The 14163-nt window shown below is 44.9% G+C and overlaps 1 protein-coding gene across 1 annotated transcript in view; it reads left to right on the forward strand.

The window, feature by feature from the left end:
* The window catches only part of MAP7D2 (MAP7 domain containing 2), a 122352-nt gene that overhangs the window by 82290 nt on the left and 25899 nt on the right, over positions 1 to 14163 (forward strand). The window contains 2 exon segments of the mRNA XM_033201422.1: positions 1646 to 1806; positions 3533 to 3660. Of these exon segments, the coding sequence (XP_033057313.1) occupies positions 1646 to 1806; positions 3533 to 3660 (289 nt within the window).

A 14163-nucleotide genomic window follows, 5' to 3' on the forward strand; every position in this document is an offset into this window, starting at 1 on the left:
TTTAAAACTCGGAAAGAGTGTCTTTTTCTAGAAATTGCCTGTCTTTTCATAGCTCCCTTTTTCCAAAGGCTCCATTACACAAAAGTCCTAGCAGAAAAATCTACTACAGAGACTTGTTCTGATTCTAATATTTGGAGTTTAAATTCCAACCTACCCACTGCTTGGCAAAAAGCAAGGAAGCTGTGTCTCACTCTCACTTGGAGGAGAAAACAAAAACCAAAGGCATCTCTTGGGCTGCGCTTTTTCCTTCGCTTTAGCTAGCGTGCTACAGCCAAAAGCAGCCAGGGGGATCCATCGAGCCAACTCTCTTGGAGCTGCATTGGTCATCTTTAAATTCCATAGGTCACTTTTACCTCTAGCAACAGCTCAGCTGCTGTTTTATACCATGGATAACTTCATAGCCACCCAGGCATCACAAGTTTGTTCTCCTCCCTTTTGTCCTTTTCCCAAAATGTGATTTTACCATGTTTCAGAGAATTAGGGTCATTCCAGCAATTTCCATTTCTGACACTAGTTGTGCCAGAGTTCCCCAAGACCACCCCAGGTTTAATGATTGACTAGGAGAACTTGGAAGAATCACCATAGTTGCATTCATGACTCTGACTTATTTTTTCTTTCTTAGCTTTTTTTTTTTTTTTTTTTTTGAGATGAGGTCTTTCTCTGTCATCCAGGTTGGAGTGTAGTGGTGCGATCTTGACTCACTGCAGCCTCAACTTTCCAGGCTCAAGTGATCCTCCTGCCTCAGCCTGCAGAGTAGCTGGGACTACAGGAGTGTGCCCCCATGCCAAGCTAATTTTTGTATTTTTTGTAGAGCTGGGGTTTCACCATGTTGCCCAGGCTAGTCTCAACCTCCTGAGCTCAGGTCAGCCACCATGCCCAACCCATGGCTGTGATTTATTATAGTAGGAGGAAACATGAAAAAACTAGCAAATGGAGGAGGTGCATGGGATTAAGTCCAGAGGTAACCAGCTGCGGATTTCCAAGAGTCTTCTCCCACTGGAGTCACACGGGATGAGCTTAATTCCTCTACCAACACATTGTGACAACATCTCTGAAATGTTGCCAGGCTGGGAAGTTGGCTAGAAACTCATTGCCTAGGGTTTTTACTGGGGGCTAGATATGTAGGCATCCCCTCCCAGGCACATACCCAGATTCCAGACTCCCACAAGAAAAGCAGATGCTTAGCATAAACCATGCTGTTTGTATAAACAGTTTAGACACCCATCAGTTAATGGTGGGAACCCTTCCTGAAATCTAAGTTCCCAGATGCCAGCCAAGGGCCACCCATGTAAGCAGGCCTTTCCAAGCACAGCAGTCAGATCTGCTATGTTAACCCTTTTGTGCACAAGGAAATCAATGTTTAGAGAGGTTAAATAACCTGCCCAAGGTGATCCAACTATTAGGTGGCAGTGCTAGGTCTCTGTGGCTCCAAAGTTCAGACTCTTAACCCCTGAAATAAACTTGAATAAACTTGACTCCTGAGTATGGGAGCCTTTTTAGGGTAAGATCCAGCCTGTGTACAATAGAAAAGTATGATATTCATTGCCCAGGTCGTATTTTAACAGAAATGTGTTCTTCCCACCTCTGCTCTACTTTTTCCATCTGTACTCTCTGTCCTTCTGGCTGTTATACTGTAACTTTCTAGTATTCCCTGTCTGTCCTCGTTTAGCTCCTCTTGGCCCTCTTAACCCTTCTTACAAGTCTTCACCCACTCGAAACATTGAGAAGAAGAAAGCTACATCTACATCTATGTCTGGCGCAGGAGATGTTGGGAAAGAAGCCCTTGCAGGAGGAGAGGCCTCTCTGGTAGGTTTAAAATCACCCACCCACTCACTCCTACAAACCATGTTCTGTCTGATGGTGTTATTACTTCTGTGCTTGACCTGGGCTCTCTGTTCCCATCAATCTCCTAGGACTGCTCAAAGCAGGAAAGGGTAGATTTAGTTCAAAATTTTAACCAACCTTTGAAAATCACTTAAGTTTTTGCACCCTCTTAAGTCTTAGTACCTTGGAGCAAATTCTTAATGATGTTCTTGTCACAGCCTGCCCTCCAGAGGACAGGAGTCAGAAGGAATGTTCTATATATCCTCTGTCTTCCTCTTTACGGATATCTGATTCTGGGTCAGTCTTGCCTGTGCACCTAACTAGAACTGAGGATCTGCATCAACTTTTACCTACAAAGTAATCATTAAATATTCTTTTGAGATGAGGTCTTTTTATGTTGCCCAGGCTGACCTTGAATTCCTAGGCTCAAGTAATCCTCCTGCCTCAACCTCCTGAGTAGCTGGGACTACAGGCACGTGTTACTATGCCAAGCTTAAACATTTTTGATGGCATACTGGTACTATCAGTAAATTAAATGTTGAGCAGGCACCCCCAATTGTGTCTGTTTATTTAGAAATTACACAATGCCATACTACTTTTGTTAGTTATCAATTGCTACTTAACAAATCACCTCGAACCTTGGCAGCTTAAAGTAACAAATATCTATTAACTCATGGGTTCTTTGGGTCAGAAATTCAGAGTGACTTAGTGGTTCTGGGTACAAGGTCTTTCATGAGGTGTGGTCAAGATGTTGGCCAGGGCTGCATCATCTGAAAGCACAGCTGGGCCTCGTCTGAGACGGCTCATTCATGGCTGTTGGCAGGAGGCCTCAGTTCCTCACTGCATGGGCCTGTCCATAAAGCTGCTTGAGTATCCAAATGATGCCACAGCTGGCTTCCCTCCAGGCAAGCTATCGGAAAGCTGCAGTGTCCTTTAAGTAAGTCACTAAGATCAACCCACGCTCAAGGGGAGAGGAATTAAGCCTCACCTGTTGAAGGGAGGAATATCAAATAATGTCAGGACTTATTTTAAAACTACTGCATTTTATAATGCCATATTTTCTTTTCAATCTGTTGTGGCTCTTAGAAGTGCATGTTTTAGACTCTTGGATTTTACTATACAGTGGATTAGTGTTGAAAGGGATTGATGGAGTGTGGGGGCCAAATGAGGACTTGCTACAGAAAAGTGTGATAGGGAGAGAAGGGAGCTAACCTTTGTGGAGCACTTTCTGCAGGCTAGGCACTGATGTCTGTTCCCTTTTGCCAGGGGAGGTAATGGGAAGACCTACAGGACTAGATGGGGTTGCAGACCCCATTGTACCATGTATACCATCAGGGGCCACAGCTCACTGTCTTGGATGTTATAACCACATTTTCACCCACTTGTAATTTTTTGTAGTGATTTTACATCTTTGTACTCTCAGTTCCTATATGTCTAGGACCATAATATGATTGTGTTGTTAACTCTTTGAAAGATAACAAGGAGAAGGAAATCTTTGCGTTTTGAGGCTGATTTTTTTTTTAACTGGATAATGTAAATATGATGACCTCATCCTGCCTCCCTGCAAAGATGCCTGCCATGTGAAGCATTATAGCTTCATATCGATCCCTCTGAAAGAAAGCTGTGCATTGTTCCTTCTGGGGTATTAGTCTCATAACTGTGGAAGTAGTGCCAGTCAAGGACTGTAGCTTTCCTGTGTCCCCTACAGGTGGAGAAGGTGAAGCGGGGGCAGCGAACAGCAACTTCTCTTCCCATTGTGAACTTTGGGTCTCCTCTGAAAAGATGCGAGTTTTCTGGAGGCATTCCTAAGAGACCATCTTCTCCTGTGATATCCAAGTAAGCATGTCTCCCCTTTGCCAGACAGTCTGACTGTCATGAGTCTGTTTGCTAGGGCTTTGTGCCATCCAGTGTTGCAGCTCCTGCTCCCCCGTGAGGCATGGCCAGCCAGCAGAGGTAAGTGAGAGAAATGTTGGCCTTGGAGTTACCTGGCTTGACTCTCTGTGTATCTTCTGGGTGAAAGATCCTTTGCTAAGGGACCCCAGTGCATAACAGAGCTTTTATTTACCAAGATGATGCATTTAGCATTTTCTCTTTAGGTCCATGAATTCCATTTTCTGGTATTCTTCTTTTTCTAGTTGCATTTGGATTTCAGTGATTGCATTGGACTTGGGCTCCTCCTCACATTCTCCCCCACCTTGTTGTCTCTCTCTTTAATAGAGAGACAATAGGCCGGGTGCGGTGGCTCATGTGTGTGTTTTTAAGAAATGGGGGGCCGGGCGCGGTGGCTCAAGCCTGTAATCCCAGCACTTTGGGAGGCCGAGACGGGTGGATCACGAGGTCAGGAGATCGAGACCATCCTGGCTAACACGGTGAAACCCCGTCTCTACTAAAAATACAAAAACTAGCTGGGCGAGGTGGCGGGCGCCTGTAGTCCCAGCTACTCGGGAGGCTGAGGCAGGAGAATGGCGTAAACCCGGGAGGCGGAGCTTGCAGTGAGCTGAGATCCGGCCACTGCACTCCAGTCCGGGCGACAGAGAGAGACTCCGCCTCAAAAAAAAAAAAAAAAAAAAAAAAAAAAAAAAAAAAAAGAAATGGGGTCTGGCCAGGCGCGGTGGCTCACGCCTGTAATCCCAGCACTTTGGAAGGCCAAGGCGGGCGGATCACGAGGTCAGGAGATCAAGACCATCCTGGCTAACATGGTGAAACTCCGTCTCTACTAAAAATACAAAAAATTAGCCGGGTGTGGTAGCGGGCGCCTGTAGTCCCAGCTACTCAGGAGGCTGAGGCAGGAGAAAGGCATGAACTGGGGAGGCGGAGCTTGCAGTGAGCCGACATCGCACCCCTGCACTCCAGCCTGGGCAACACAGCCAGACTCCATCTCAAAAAAAAAAAAAAAAAAGGAAAAGAAAGAAGAAAGAAATGGGGTCTTGTGTTGTGTTGCCCAGGCCTGGAGTGCACTGACTCTTCACAGGCATAATCACACCACACTATAGCCTCCAACTCCTGGGCTCAGGTGATCCCCCCGCCTCAGTCTCCCAAGTAGCTGGGACCTCTGTACTCATGCACCATACACCACCATGCCTAATTTTTGTTAGGAACTAGGTAAACTCACCAATGAAACCATGTAACTGAAAAATTTACGATAACTATGTGACCACCAACATCTTAAGTCATTAAAATATTTTACTGGCAGTAACTGACAAGGCTCAGTAAATAACTCAGTCCAGTAGGACAGTGGAAACCATCTTTAGTAGGACAGAGAAAGAAAGAGAAATATGATTTAATTTGGGAAAATGGGAAAGTTTTTATATGGAGAGAATCATATAAACCTTATTCAGTGTATCAGTTTAGTTCAGAGAATGTTGGATAAAACACAAATTTAATGAACACTTGCAAATTTGTCAAAAATATTTAAAGATGACATCAGCTCTTAAATTTCTAACGTGTTGCTTTCTAACAGAGACTTTTTCACTACTATTAATATTTTTTTAGAGATCACTATGGTTTTGATACACTACTAATACCTGCCATTGATGTGTTTGTCCTCCATAAGGAAAATCTTTCCGTAGCACATCACTGAATTAAAAGCCTACTTTTCTTTCTTTATTTATTTTTAGTTCGTGCAACCTTTCTGTGCTAGTATTGTCCATCTTGGTTATGGTATTGTTATCCTACCACCTCTTTAAATTTATTGTGTGGGCTCTACAATCCATTTCCCTCTGTCTTATTTCTGAGCCTTTTTCAGCTTCCACCCATGCATCATTACTCTGGTGTTAATTTTGGACATTTACATTAACAGAAAGAAAAGCCTCGTTTACACTGAGACTTTTACAGGTTCCACCCTCTCTCTTGCTGGAATTTGGACTCATGGTCCCTGCAGGGATACTGGCTTGCAAGTTTCATCATCGTTGTTATAAATGGTGGTATCTTCTATAGAAATGAGAATTATAGGTATACCTAATTTTGTCGTACTTTGCACTTCGCAAATACTGTTTTTGTTGTTGTTGTTGTTGTTGTTGTTGTTTTACAAATTGAAGGTTTGTGGCAACCTGCATTGAGCATGTCTATCGATGCCATTTTTCCAATAGTGTGTGCTCACTTCTTGTCTCTGTGTCACATTCTGGTAATTCTCAAATTATCCAGACTTTGTTATTATATCCATCATGGTGATCTGTGATCAATGATCTTTGATGTTACTGTTGTAATTGTTTTGGGGTGCCATGAATTGCACCCATATAAGATGGCAAACTTAATGTGTGTGTTCTGACAGCTCCACTGACAGGCCATTCCCCCATCTCCCTCTCCTTGGATCTCTCTACACTCTGAGACACAGTAATATTGAAATGAGGCCAGTTAATAACCCAACAATGGCCTCTTAGTGTCCAAGTGAAAGGAAGAGCCACAGATCTCTCACTTTAAATCAAAAGCTAGAAATGATTGAGCTTAGTGAGGAAGGCACATCAAAAGCTGACATGGACTGAAGGCTAGGCCTCTAGCACCAGTTAGCCAAGTCGTGAATGCAAAGGAAAAGTTACTGAAGGAAATTAAAAGTGCTACTCCAGTGAACACACAAACCATAAGAAAGGGAAACAGCCTGTATTAGTCAGGGTTCTCCAGAGGGACAGAACTAATAGGATAGATGTATATATAAAGGAGAGTTTATTAAGGAGGATTGACTCGCACGATCACAAGGTAAAGTCCCACAATAGGCCATCTGCAAGCTGAGGAGCAAGGAAGCCAGTCCAAGTCCCAGAACCTCAAAAGCAGGGAAGCTGACAGTGCAGCCTTAAGTCTGTAGTCGAAGATCCAAGAGTCCAAAAGCTGAAGAACTTGGAGTCCGATGTTTGAGGGCAGGAAGCATCCGGCATGGGAGAAGTAGGCCAGAAGACGAAGCAGTCTAATCATCCTTCTGCGCTCTTCCACCTGCTTTTTTTTTTTGAGATGGAGTGTTGCTCTGTTGCCAGGCCGGAGTGGAGTGGCGAGATCTCAGCTCACTGCAACCTCCGCCTCCTCCTCCGCCTCCCAGGTTCAAGCGATTCCCCTGCCTCAGCCTCCCGAGTAGCTGAGATTACAGGCATGCACCACCATGCCCAGCTGATTTTTTATATTTTGGTAGAAACAGGGTGTCACCATATTGGCCAGGATGGTCTCCATCTCCTGACCTTGTGATCCACCCACCTCGGCCTCCCAAAATGCTGGGATTACAAGTGTGAGCCCCTCCACCTGCTTTTATCCTAACCATGCTGGCGGCTGATTAGATGGTGCCCACCCACGTTGAGGGTAGGTCTGCTTCTTCCAGTCCACTGACTCAAATGTTAATCTCCTTGGCAACACCCTCACAGACACACCCAGGAACAATACTTTGCATCCTTCCATCCAATCTGGTTGAAACTCAATATTAACCATCACAAGTCCACCTCTTGTCAACTTGAACCCATACACATCTCCTGAGATCATACATAATCTTCAAATGAAGACAAATAATAAGGTCATAATTACACCTATCCTTCCTACAACTGGAAGCACACCAATCCCCAACCCAAATGCTATTACATAAAGTTAACACTTAAATGCTAATATGATGTCAATAAATCTTATGTCACATGATAAAGGAAAAAGAAAGGAAATGAAGGTAGTTTCTTCATCCACCATGACAGTGGATAAGGCATTCCGTGGGTCCACAGATGGTAGTCTTGGCAGAAGCATTGTGTGCAGGATAGACAAACCTATATCCAGAGTAAGTATCTATTCCAGTGAGTACAAACTGCCCTTTCCATGATGGAAGAGGTTCAGTATAATCAACCTGCCACCAAGTAGTTGACTGAGGAATGGTGCATATCAAGGGCTCAGAATTGGTCTCTGCTGCTGGCAAATTGGGCACTCAGCAGTGGCCGTAGCTAGGTCAGCCTTGGTGAGCGGAAGTCTGTGTTGCTGAGCCCGTGTGTAACCTCCATCCCTGCCACCATGGCCACTTTGTTCATGGACCCATTGTACAATGACAGGGGTGGCTGGGGAAAGAGGCTGAGTGGTGTCCATAGAACGAGTCGTCCTATCCACTTGATTATTAAAATCCTTCTCTACTGAGGTCACCCATTGGTGAGCATTCACATGGGATACAAATATCCTCAGTTTTTGACCCCTCAGAAAGGTCCATCCACATACCTCTTCACCAGATTTCTTTGTCATCAATTTTGCAATCATACTTCTTCCAAGTCCCTAACCATCCAGCTAAACCATTGCCTACAGCCCATGAATCAGTATATAATCACATATCTGGCCATTTCTCCTTCCAAGTAAAGTGCATAACAAGGTGCAGTGCTCGGTGTTGTGCCCACTGGGAAGATTTCCCTTCGCCACTGTCCTTCAGGAATGTCCCAGAAAGGGGCTGTAGTGCCGTAGCTGTCCACTTTCAGGTGGTGCCTGCATATCATCCACAGCCATCTGTAAATCAGGCCCTAGTCTTCTCTTCCTCTGTCAACTGATCATAGGGAACCCCCCCACCCCTGCCATGAGGCCATTGGTGCAGGCTGGGGGAGAGAAGGCAGGGTGGCAGGGCATTTGAGTCACTTCTTCATGTAATTTACTTGTGCCCTCAGGACCTGCTTGAGCCCGATCATGTATATACCACTTCCATTTGATGATGGAATACTGCTGTGCACACCCCGCTTTATGGCTAGATAGGTCAGAAAGCACCCAGTTCATGATAGGCAGTTCAGATGGCAAGGACTGGCATCCTTGCTCCTCAGCTTACAGATGGCCCATTGTGGGACTTCACCTTGTGATTGCGAGTCAGCACTCCTTAATAAACTCCCCTTTATATATACATCTATCCTATTACTTCTGTCCCTCTAGAGCTATTTTGGTACCAGGAGTAGTTCTAGAGGAACAGAATATTAAGGATGGAGTTCTTCCGTGGTTTGGGGGTTTCTGGAGTTGGCTTCTCAGAAGCAAGATCACAACTCACTCTGTGCTGTTTCTTTGAAGTTGAAAATCCCCCCCCCTTTTTTTTTTTTTTTTTTGAGATGGAGTGTCACACTGTCCCCTGGGCTGGAGTGCAGTGGTGCAATCTCAGCTCACTGCAACCTCCACCTCCAGGTTCAAGTGATTCTCCTGCCTCAGCCTCCCGAGTAACTGGGATTACAGGCATGCGCCACCATGCCGGCTAATTTTTGTATTTTTCATAGAGATGGGGTTTCACCATGTTGGCCAGGCTGGTCTCGAATTCCTGACCTCGTGATCCACCTGCCCTCGGCCTCCCAAAGTGCTGGGATTACAGGCATGAGCCACTGCGCCTGGCCAAAAATCTTTTTTTAAAAAACTTTTATTTTAGTTTCAGGGGCACGTGTGCAGGTTTGTTCTATAGATGAATTGCGTGTCATAGGCCAGGCGTGGTGGCTAACACCTATAATCCCAGCACTTTGGGAGGCTAAAGCGGGTGGATCACAAGGTCAGGTGTTCGAGACCAGCCCGACCAACATAGTGAAACCCCATGTCTATGAAAAATACAAAACATTAGCCAGGCGTGGTGGCCCGCACCTGTAATCCCAGCTACTCGGGAGGCTGAGGCAGGAGAATCGCTTGAACCCAGGAGGTGGAGGTTGCAGTGAGCTGAGATCGCACCACTGCACTCCAGCCCAGACAATAGTGCAAGACTCCATCTCAAAAAATAAAAAATAAAGTAAATTGCATGTCACAGGGTTTTGGTGTACATATTATTTTGCCACCCAGGTAATAAGCATAGTACCCAATGGGTAGTTTTTTTATTCTCACCCTCCTCCCACACTCCACCCTCAAGTAGGCCCCAATATCTGTTGTTCCCTTCTTCACGTGCAAGTGTACTCATTGTTTAGCTCCCAATATTAAGTGAGAATATCGTGTCTGGTTTTCTGTTTCTGCATTTGTTCACTTAGAATAATGTGAAGTCGAAAATGTTGAAAAAGATTGTGTTTCTAGAACTATTTTATACACACACACACACACGTACACACACACACACCACACACACACATATATATATATATATATATTTTGAGACGGAGTCTCACTCTGTTGCCCAAGCTGGAGTGCAATGGCATGATCTCGGCTCACTGCAACCTCTGCCTCCCGGGTTCAAGCAATTCTCCTGCCTCAGCCTCCCGAGTAGCTGGGACTACAGGTGCATGCCACCACACCCACCTAATTTTTTGTGTTTGGTTTTTTTTTTTTTTTTTTAGTGGAGATGGGTTTTCACCATGTTAGCCAGGATGGTCTCGATCTCCTGACCTTGTGATCCCCGTGCCTCAGCCTCCCAAAGTGCTGAGATTACAGGTGTGAGCCACCACGCCAGGCCAACTATTTTAAAGGACACATCATCTGAGTTTTGTAAAAGCTGTCCCTGATCAAAGAGACTTGGTTAAAATTCCAGACTTTTTATGCAGTTTAATTTAGAGAAAAAAATTTAATTTCCACTCTGTCTAGAACACTAGTAGGTACATTAAATATTTGTGGAATGAATGAATGCAGGTCACTATGCCCAGTGTCTCAGAGAATCTCCAAATGAGTGAGAAGAGTCCCTATTTCAAGGAACCTCCAGCAAGGTGGGGGGAGCCTTGTACACAGTTGAGCACAGTACAGGCCTAATCCAAAGAGCTACCATCTGCTCAGGACTCTGCTCAGTCATCATCCTCTCCAGAGCCAGCCAAAGCTGAATTCACCCCCTTCTCTGTGTTTACAGAGCATTGTGTGCAGTGCTGTCTCACTCACTCACTTAACATCCAGCCCTCTTCTAAGGGCTGAGGATGCAAAAGTCCCTGCCCTCCTGGAGCTTATGTGACAGTGAACAGCATGGATAAGATCAGGTGGCGATAAGCACTGTGAAAAAAAATTAAACCAGTTCAGATGACAGAGTGGTAGAAGGGAGTAGCTGGATAAGGTAGTCAGGAAAGGATTCTCTGAGAAGGTGACATTATAGCAGAGCCGTACATGAAACTAGGGCATAGGCGGGGTTGGTCTATGCCTCGTTGCTTGGTGTTAATGTTTTATACTTAGCAATCTCCTGCTAGACTACTATGTGGTTGGAAACTGTCTTGATTTATTGTTGCACAGTAGGTGCTCAGTATGTGTGTGTGTCAGTCTGTTTGGCTGCTAAACTGAGTGGCTTATAAACAGCAGAAATGTATTCCTCACAGTTCCGGAGGCTAGAAAGTCCATGATCAAGGTATGGCCAGATTCGTGTTCTCGTGCGGGCCCATTTCTTGATTCATGAACAACCATCTTCTCAATGTGTCCTCACATAATGGAAGGGGAGCAAGGGAGCTCTCTGGGGTCTCTTTTATAAGGGCACTAATGCCATTCAGGAGGGTTCCACCTTCATGACCTAATCACCTGCCAAAGGCCCCACCTCCTAATGCCACCACCATGGGGTTAGGGTTTCAACTTACATATTTTGAGGAGACACAAACATTCAGACATAGCAGTGGTATGGGATGCAAGTAAGAAGGGAAGGAGAAGGTGGAGGGCCAGGGTAGGGTTGCCTGGCAGATAGGGAAAATGCTGAGACCAGACCTGCTCGAGGACTTTGTCCTTTGCTCACTTCTGAGCTCAAACGACCCGCCTGCCTCTGCCTCCCAGAGTGCTGGGGTTACAGGCGCGAGCCACTGCGCATGGCCAGTTGTATCATTCTTTTTATTTTTTATTTTTATTTTTGGAGACAGGGTCTCACTGTGTCGCCCAGGCTGGAGTACAGTGGCACAGTCTCTGCTCACAGCAACCTTTGCCTCGCAGGTTCAAGAAATTTTCCTGCCTCAGCCTCCCAAGTAGCCGGGATTATAGGCACACACCATGACGTCTGGCTAATTTTTGTATATTTAGTAGAGACGGGGTTTCACTATATTGGCCAGGCTGGTTTTGAACTCCTGACCTCAAGTGATCCACCTGCCTTGACCTTCCAAAGTGCTGTGATTACAGGCGTGAACCACCGTGCCCGGCCATTTATATCATTCTTTATACCTTACATGTTTTGTAAATATTCTCTTGCATACTCAATGTTGGAAAAACATAATAAAAAAGACTTACTTGATTTTTAGAATGGTGCCACACACAAAACAAACCCCCACCAAAACTGGTATTTTTGACATTCCTTCTGTGCAGACCAAGTGTGTGATTTTAAAACACACTGGAAATGATGTGGCTTTGAAAAGGGGCTCAATTAGCCCTTTGAACTCCCCCATCCAGAATCCCAGGCAGGTCGTGTGATTAATGATCTCTTTTCCTGTGACCTCCTAAGCTCTGACAGTGCATTGTTCTCCTGCCTGATCTCAGATAAATTAAGCCACTGTTGGGTGGCTGTGCATGTTAATAGCATTGCTCTTTTAAGCGTTCAAGTTTATTTTTATTATTTTCATCATTGGGTACTTGCATGGGTTTTAGGAAACTAGATTCAACAACGCTCTGAAAGACATAGATGGAGCATAGCTTTGTTCCTGTAACCTCAAGAAAAGAAATCCAGTGTGGCCAAGTGGATTTGTCCAGCCTGTCTCTGCCTCTGAGTGTTGATGCTGCCTGTACTTCCAGGTCTTCAGCGTGAAATATTCTCTAATGGTTTTATATTCTTAGAAATATATTCTAAGTCAGTTTGGTCATTATGATAGGTAATATTTCAGCCATCTATTGCTGCTGTTACAAAGCCCCCAAAATTGAGTTGCTTAAACAGTAATTTGTTATTCATTTTCACAGTTCTGTGACTTGGGCTTACTGGGAGTTTCTCTCTTTGGATCTTTTGTGCAGTTGCTCTGTGAGTTGACTTGGGTTACCCAGGGTCTTCCATGCCATTGCAGTCCATTGTTGACTGGAGCTGCAGTTACCTAGAGCTCAGCTGAGCTGAAGGTTCAAGATAGACCATTTTCCCGCTTGTCAGTTGATGATGGCTGTTGGCTGGGAGCTCAGCTGAGGCTGTCAAACCAGAGTGCCTACTATGGCTTCTCTGCATGGCTTAGGCTTCTCACAGTGACTGGGTTCCAACAAGAAATGGCCCCAAGATTGAGCATCTTTTGGGGCAGGAAGCAGAAGCTGTCGGGCCAGTGAAGGACTATGCCCTGAATTGGCACAGTCTTACTTGTCTGCTGTATTGATAGGTCAAAGCAGTCGGGCCAACCTAGATTCAATGGGATGAAGAGATAAACTCAAAAGGTAAGATCATGTGGGATGGGAGATATTATTGTGGCCATCTTTGGAAAATTCAGTGTGCCAAAGATAATCACTTCCAGAGGTAGATCATAGCTGAGATCAGTTTTGTTTCAGGCACCTAGTTTAATTTCATTTTATCATGTATTGAAAACAAAACATATTCCATATGAGGGAAAACATTAGATAAAGGTGTCTGGATGGCCCAAAATAAGTACCTCCCACTTTACTCCAAATCACAGACCCATGGAAGGCTCCCTCCCAGACCCAGGCTATCCATTTGGTGGCTGAGGACATTTAATGGATCCTGGCTGGGTGCCCTTCCCATAAGCTGCTCTGGGAGATGTGTGGCGTGGTTATCCTCTCCCACAGATAAGCATCTACAGCAGGCTAGGCTCCCACAAGGGCGATTTAACTGCTGTTTTTGCCAGCACATCATTCTCCAGTAGGCTTTTACATTCTTATCTGAAATTCTTCCTGAAGAGGGTAATGAAAATGTCAAGTGATATCCCTCCTTGCAACCATACCTGTGTACTCACTCACTCCTGTATTTTGAGTCTTATCAGAGGATTATTTGAGTTTAGACCAGTTTTTCAACTTTTAAATTTCGAAATGATTTCAGCCTTGCCAAAGATTCACAAGACTAGAACAAAGAACTTTCTTCCACACCTTTTATCCTGTATTAATGTGTAGCCACATTACTGTCATCCTTCCCATCCCCTGTCACCCTCACTCAGTCTTGCACAGTCTCTCACATTCATCCTCCATAGATGCACACACAGGCACACATACACAGATTTCTTCCAGAACCATTTGAGAGTAACCTGCAGACATCATGCCCCTTTGCCCCTAAGAACGAAGACATTATTTTCCATTGTTATGGAAATCAGAAAGTTTAACTTGGTACTGTTACTTAATTTCTAATGTATGTGCAACTTTTACCAGTGTCCCAATAAGATTCTGGGTTTTTTTGAGACAGACTCTCACTGTGTGGCCCATGCTGGAGTGCCGTGATGTGATCTCAGCTCACTGCAACCTCTGCCTCCCAGGTTCAAGTGATTCTCCTGCCTCAGCCTCTCGAGTAGCTGGGATTACAGGGGCACACCACCACACCTGGCTAATTTTTATATTTTTAGTAGAGATGGGGTTTTACCGTGTTGGCCAGGCTGGTCTCAAACT

This window comes from Trachypithecus francoisi, unplaced genomic scaffold (genome assembly GCF_009764315.1).
Source record: "Trachypithecus francoisi isolate TF-2019V2 unplaced genomic scaffold, Tfra_2.0 Lachesis_group6, whole genome shotgun sequence".
Classification (NCBI taxonomy): domain Eukaryota; kingdom Metazoa; phylum Chordata; class Mammalia; order Primates; family Cercopithecidae; genus Trachypithecus; species Trachypithecus francoisi.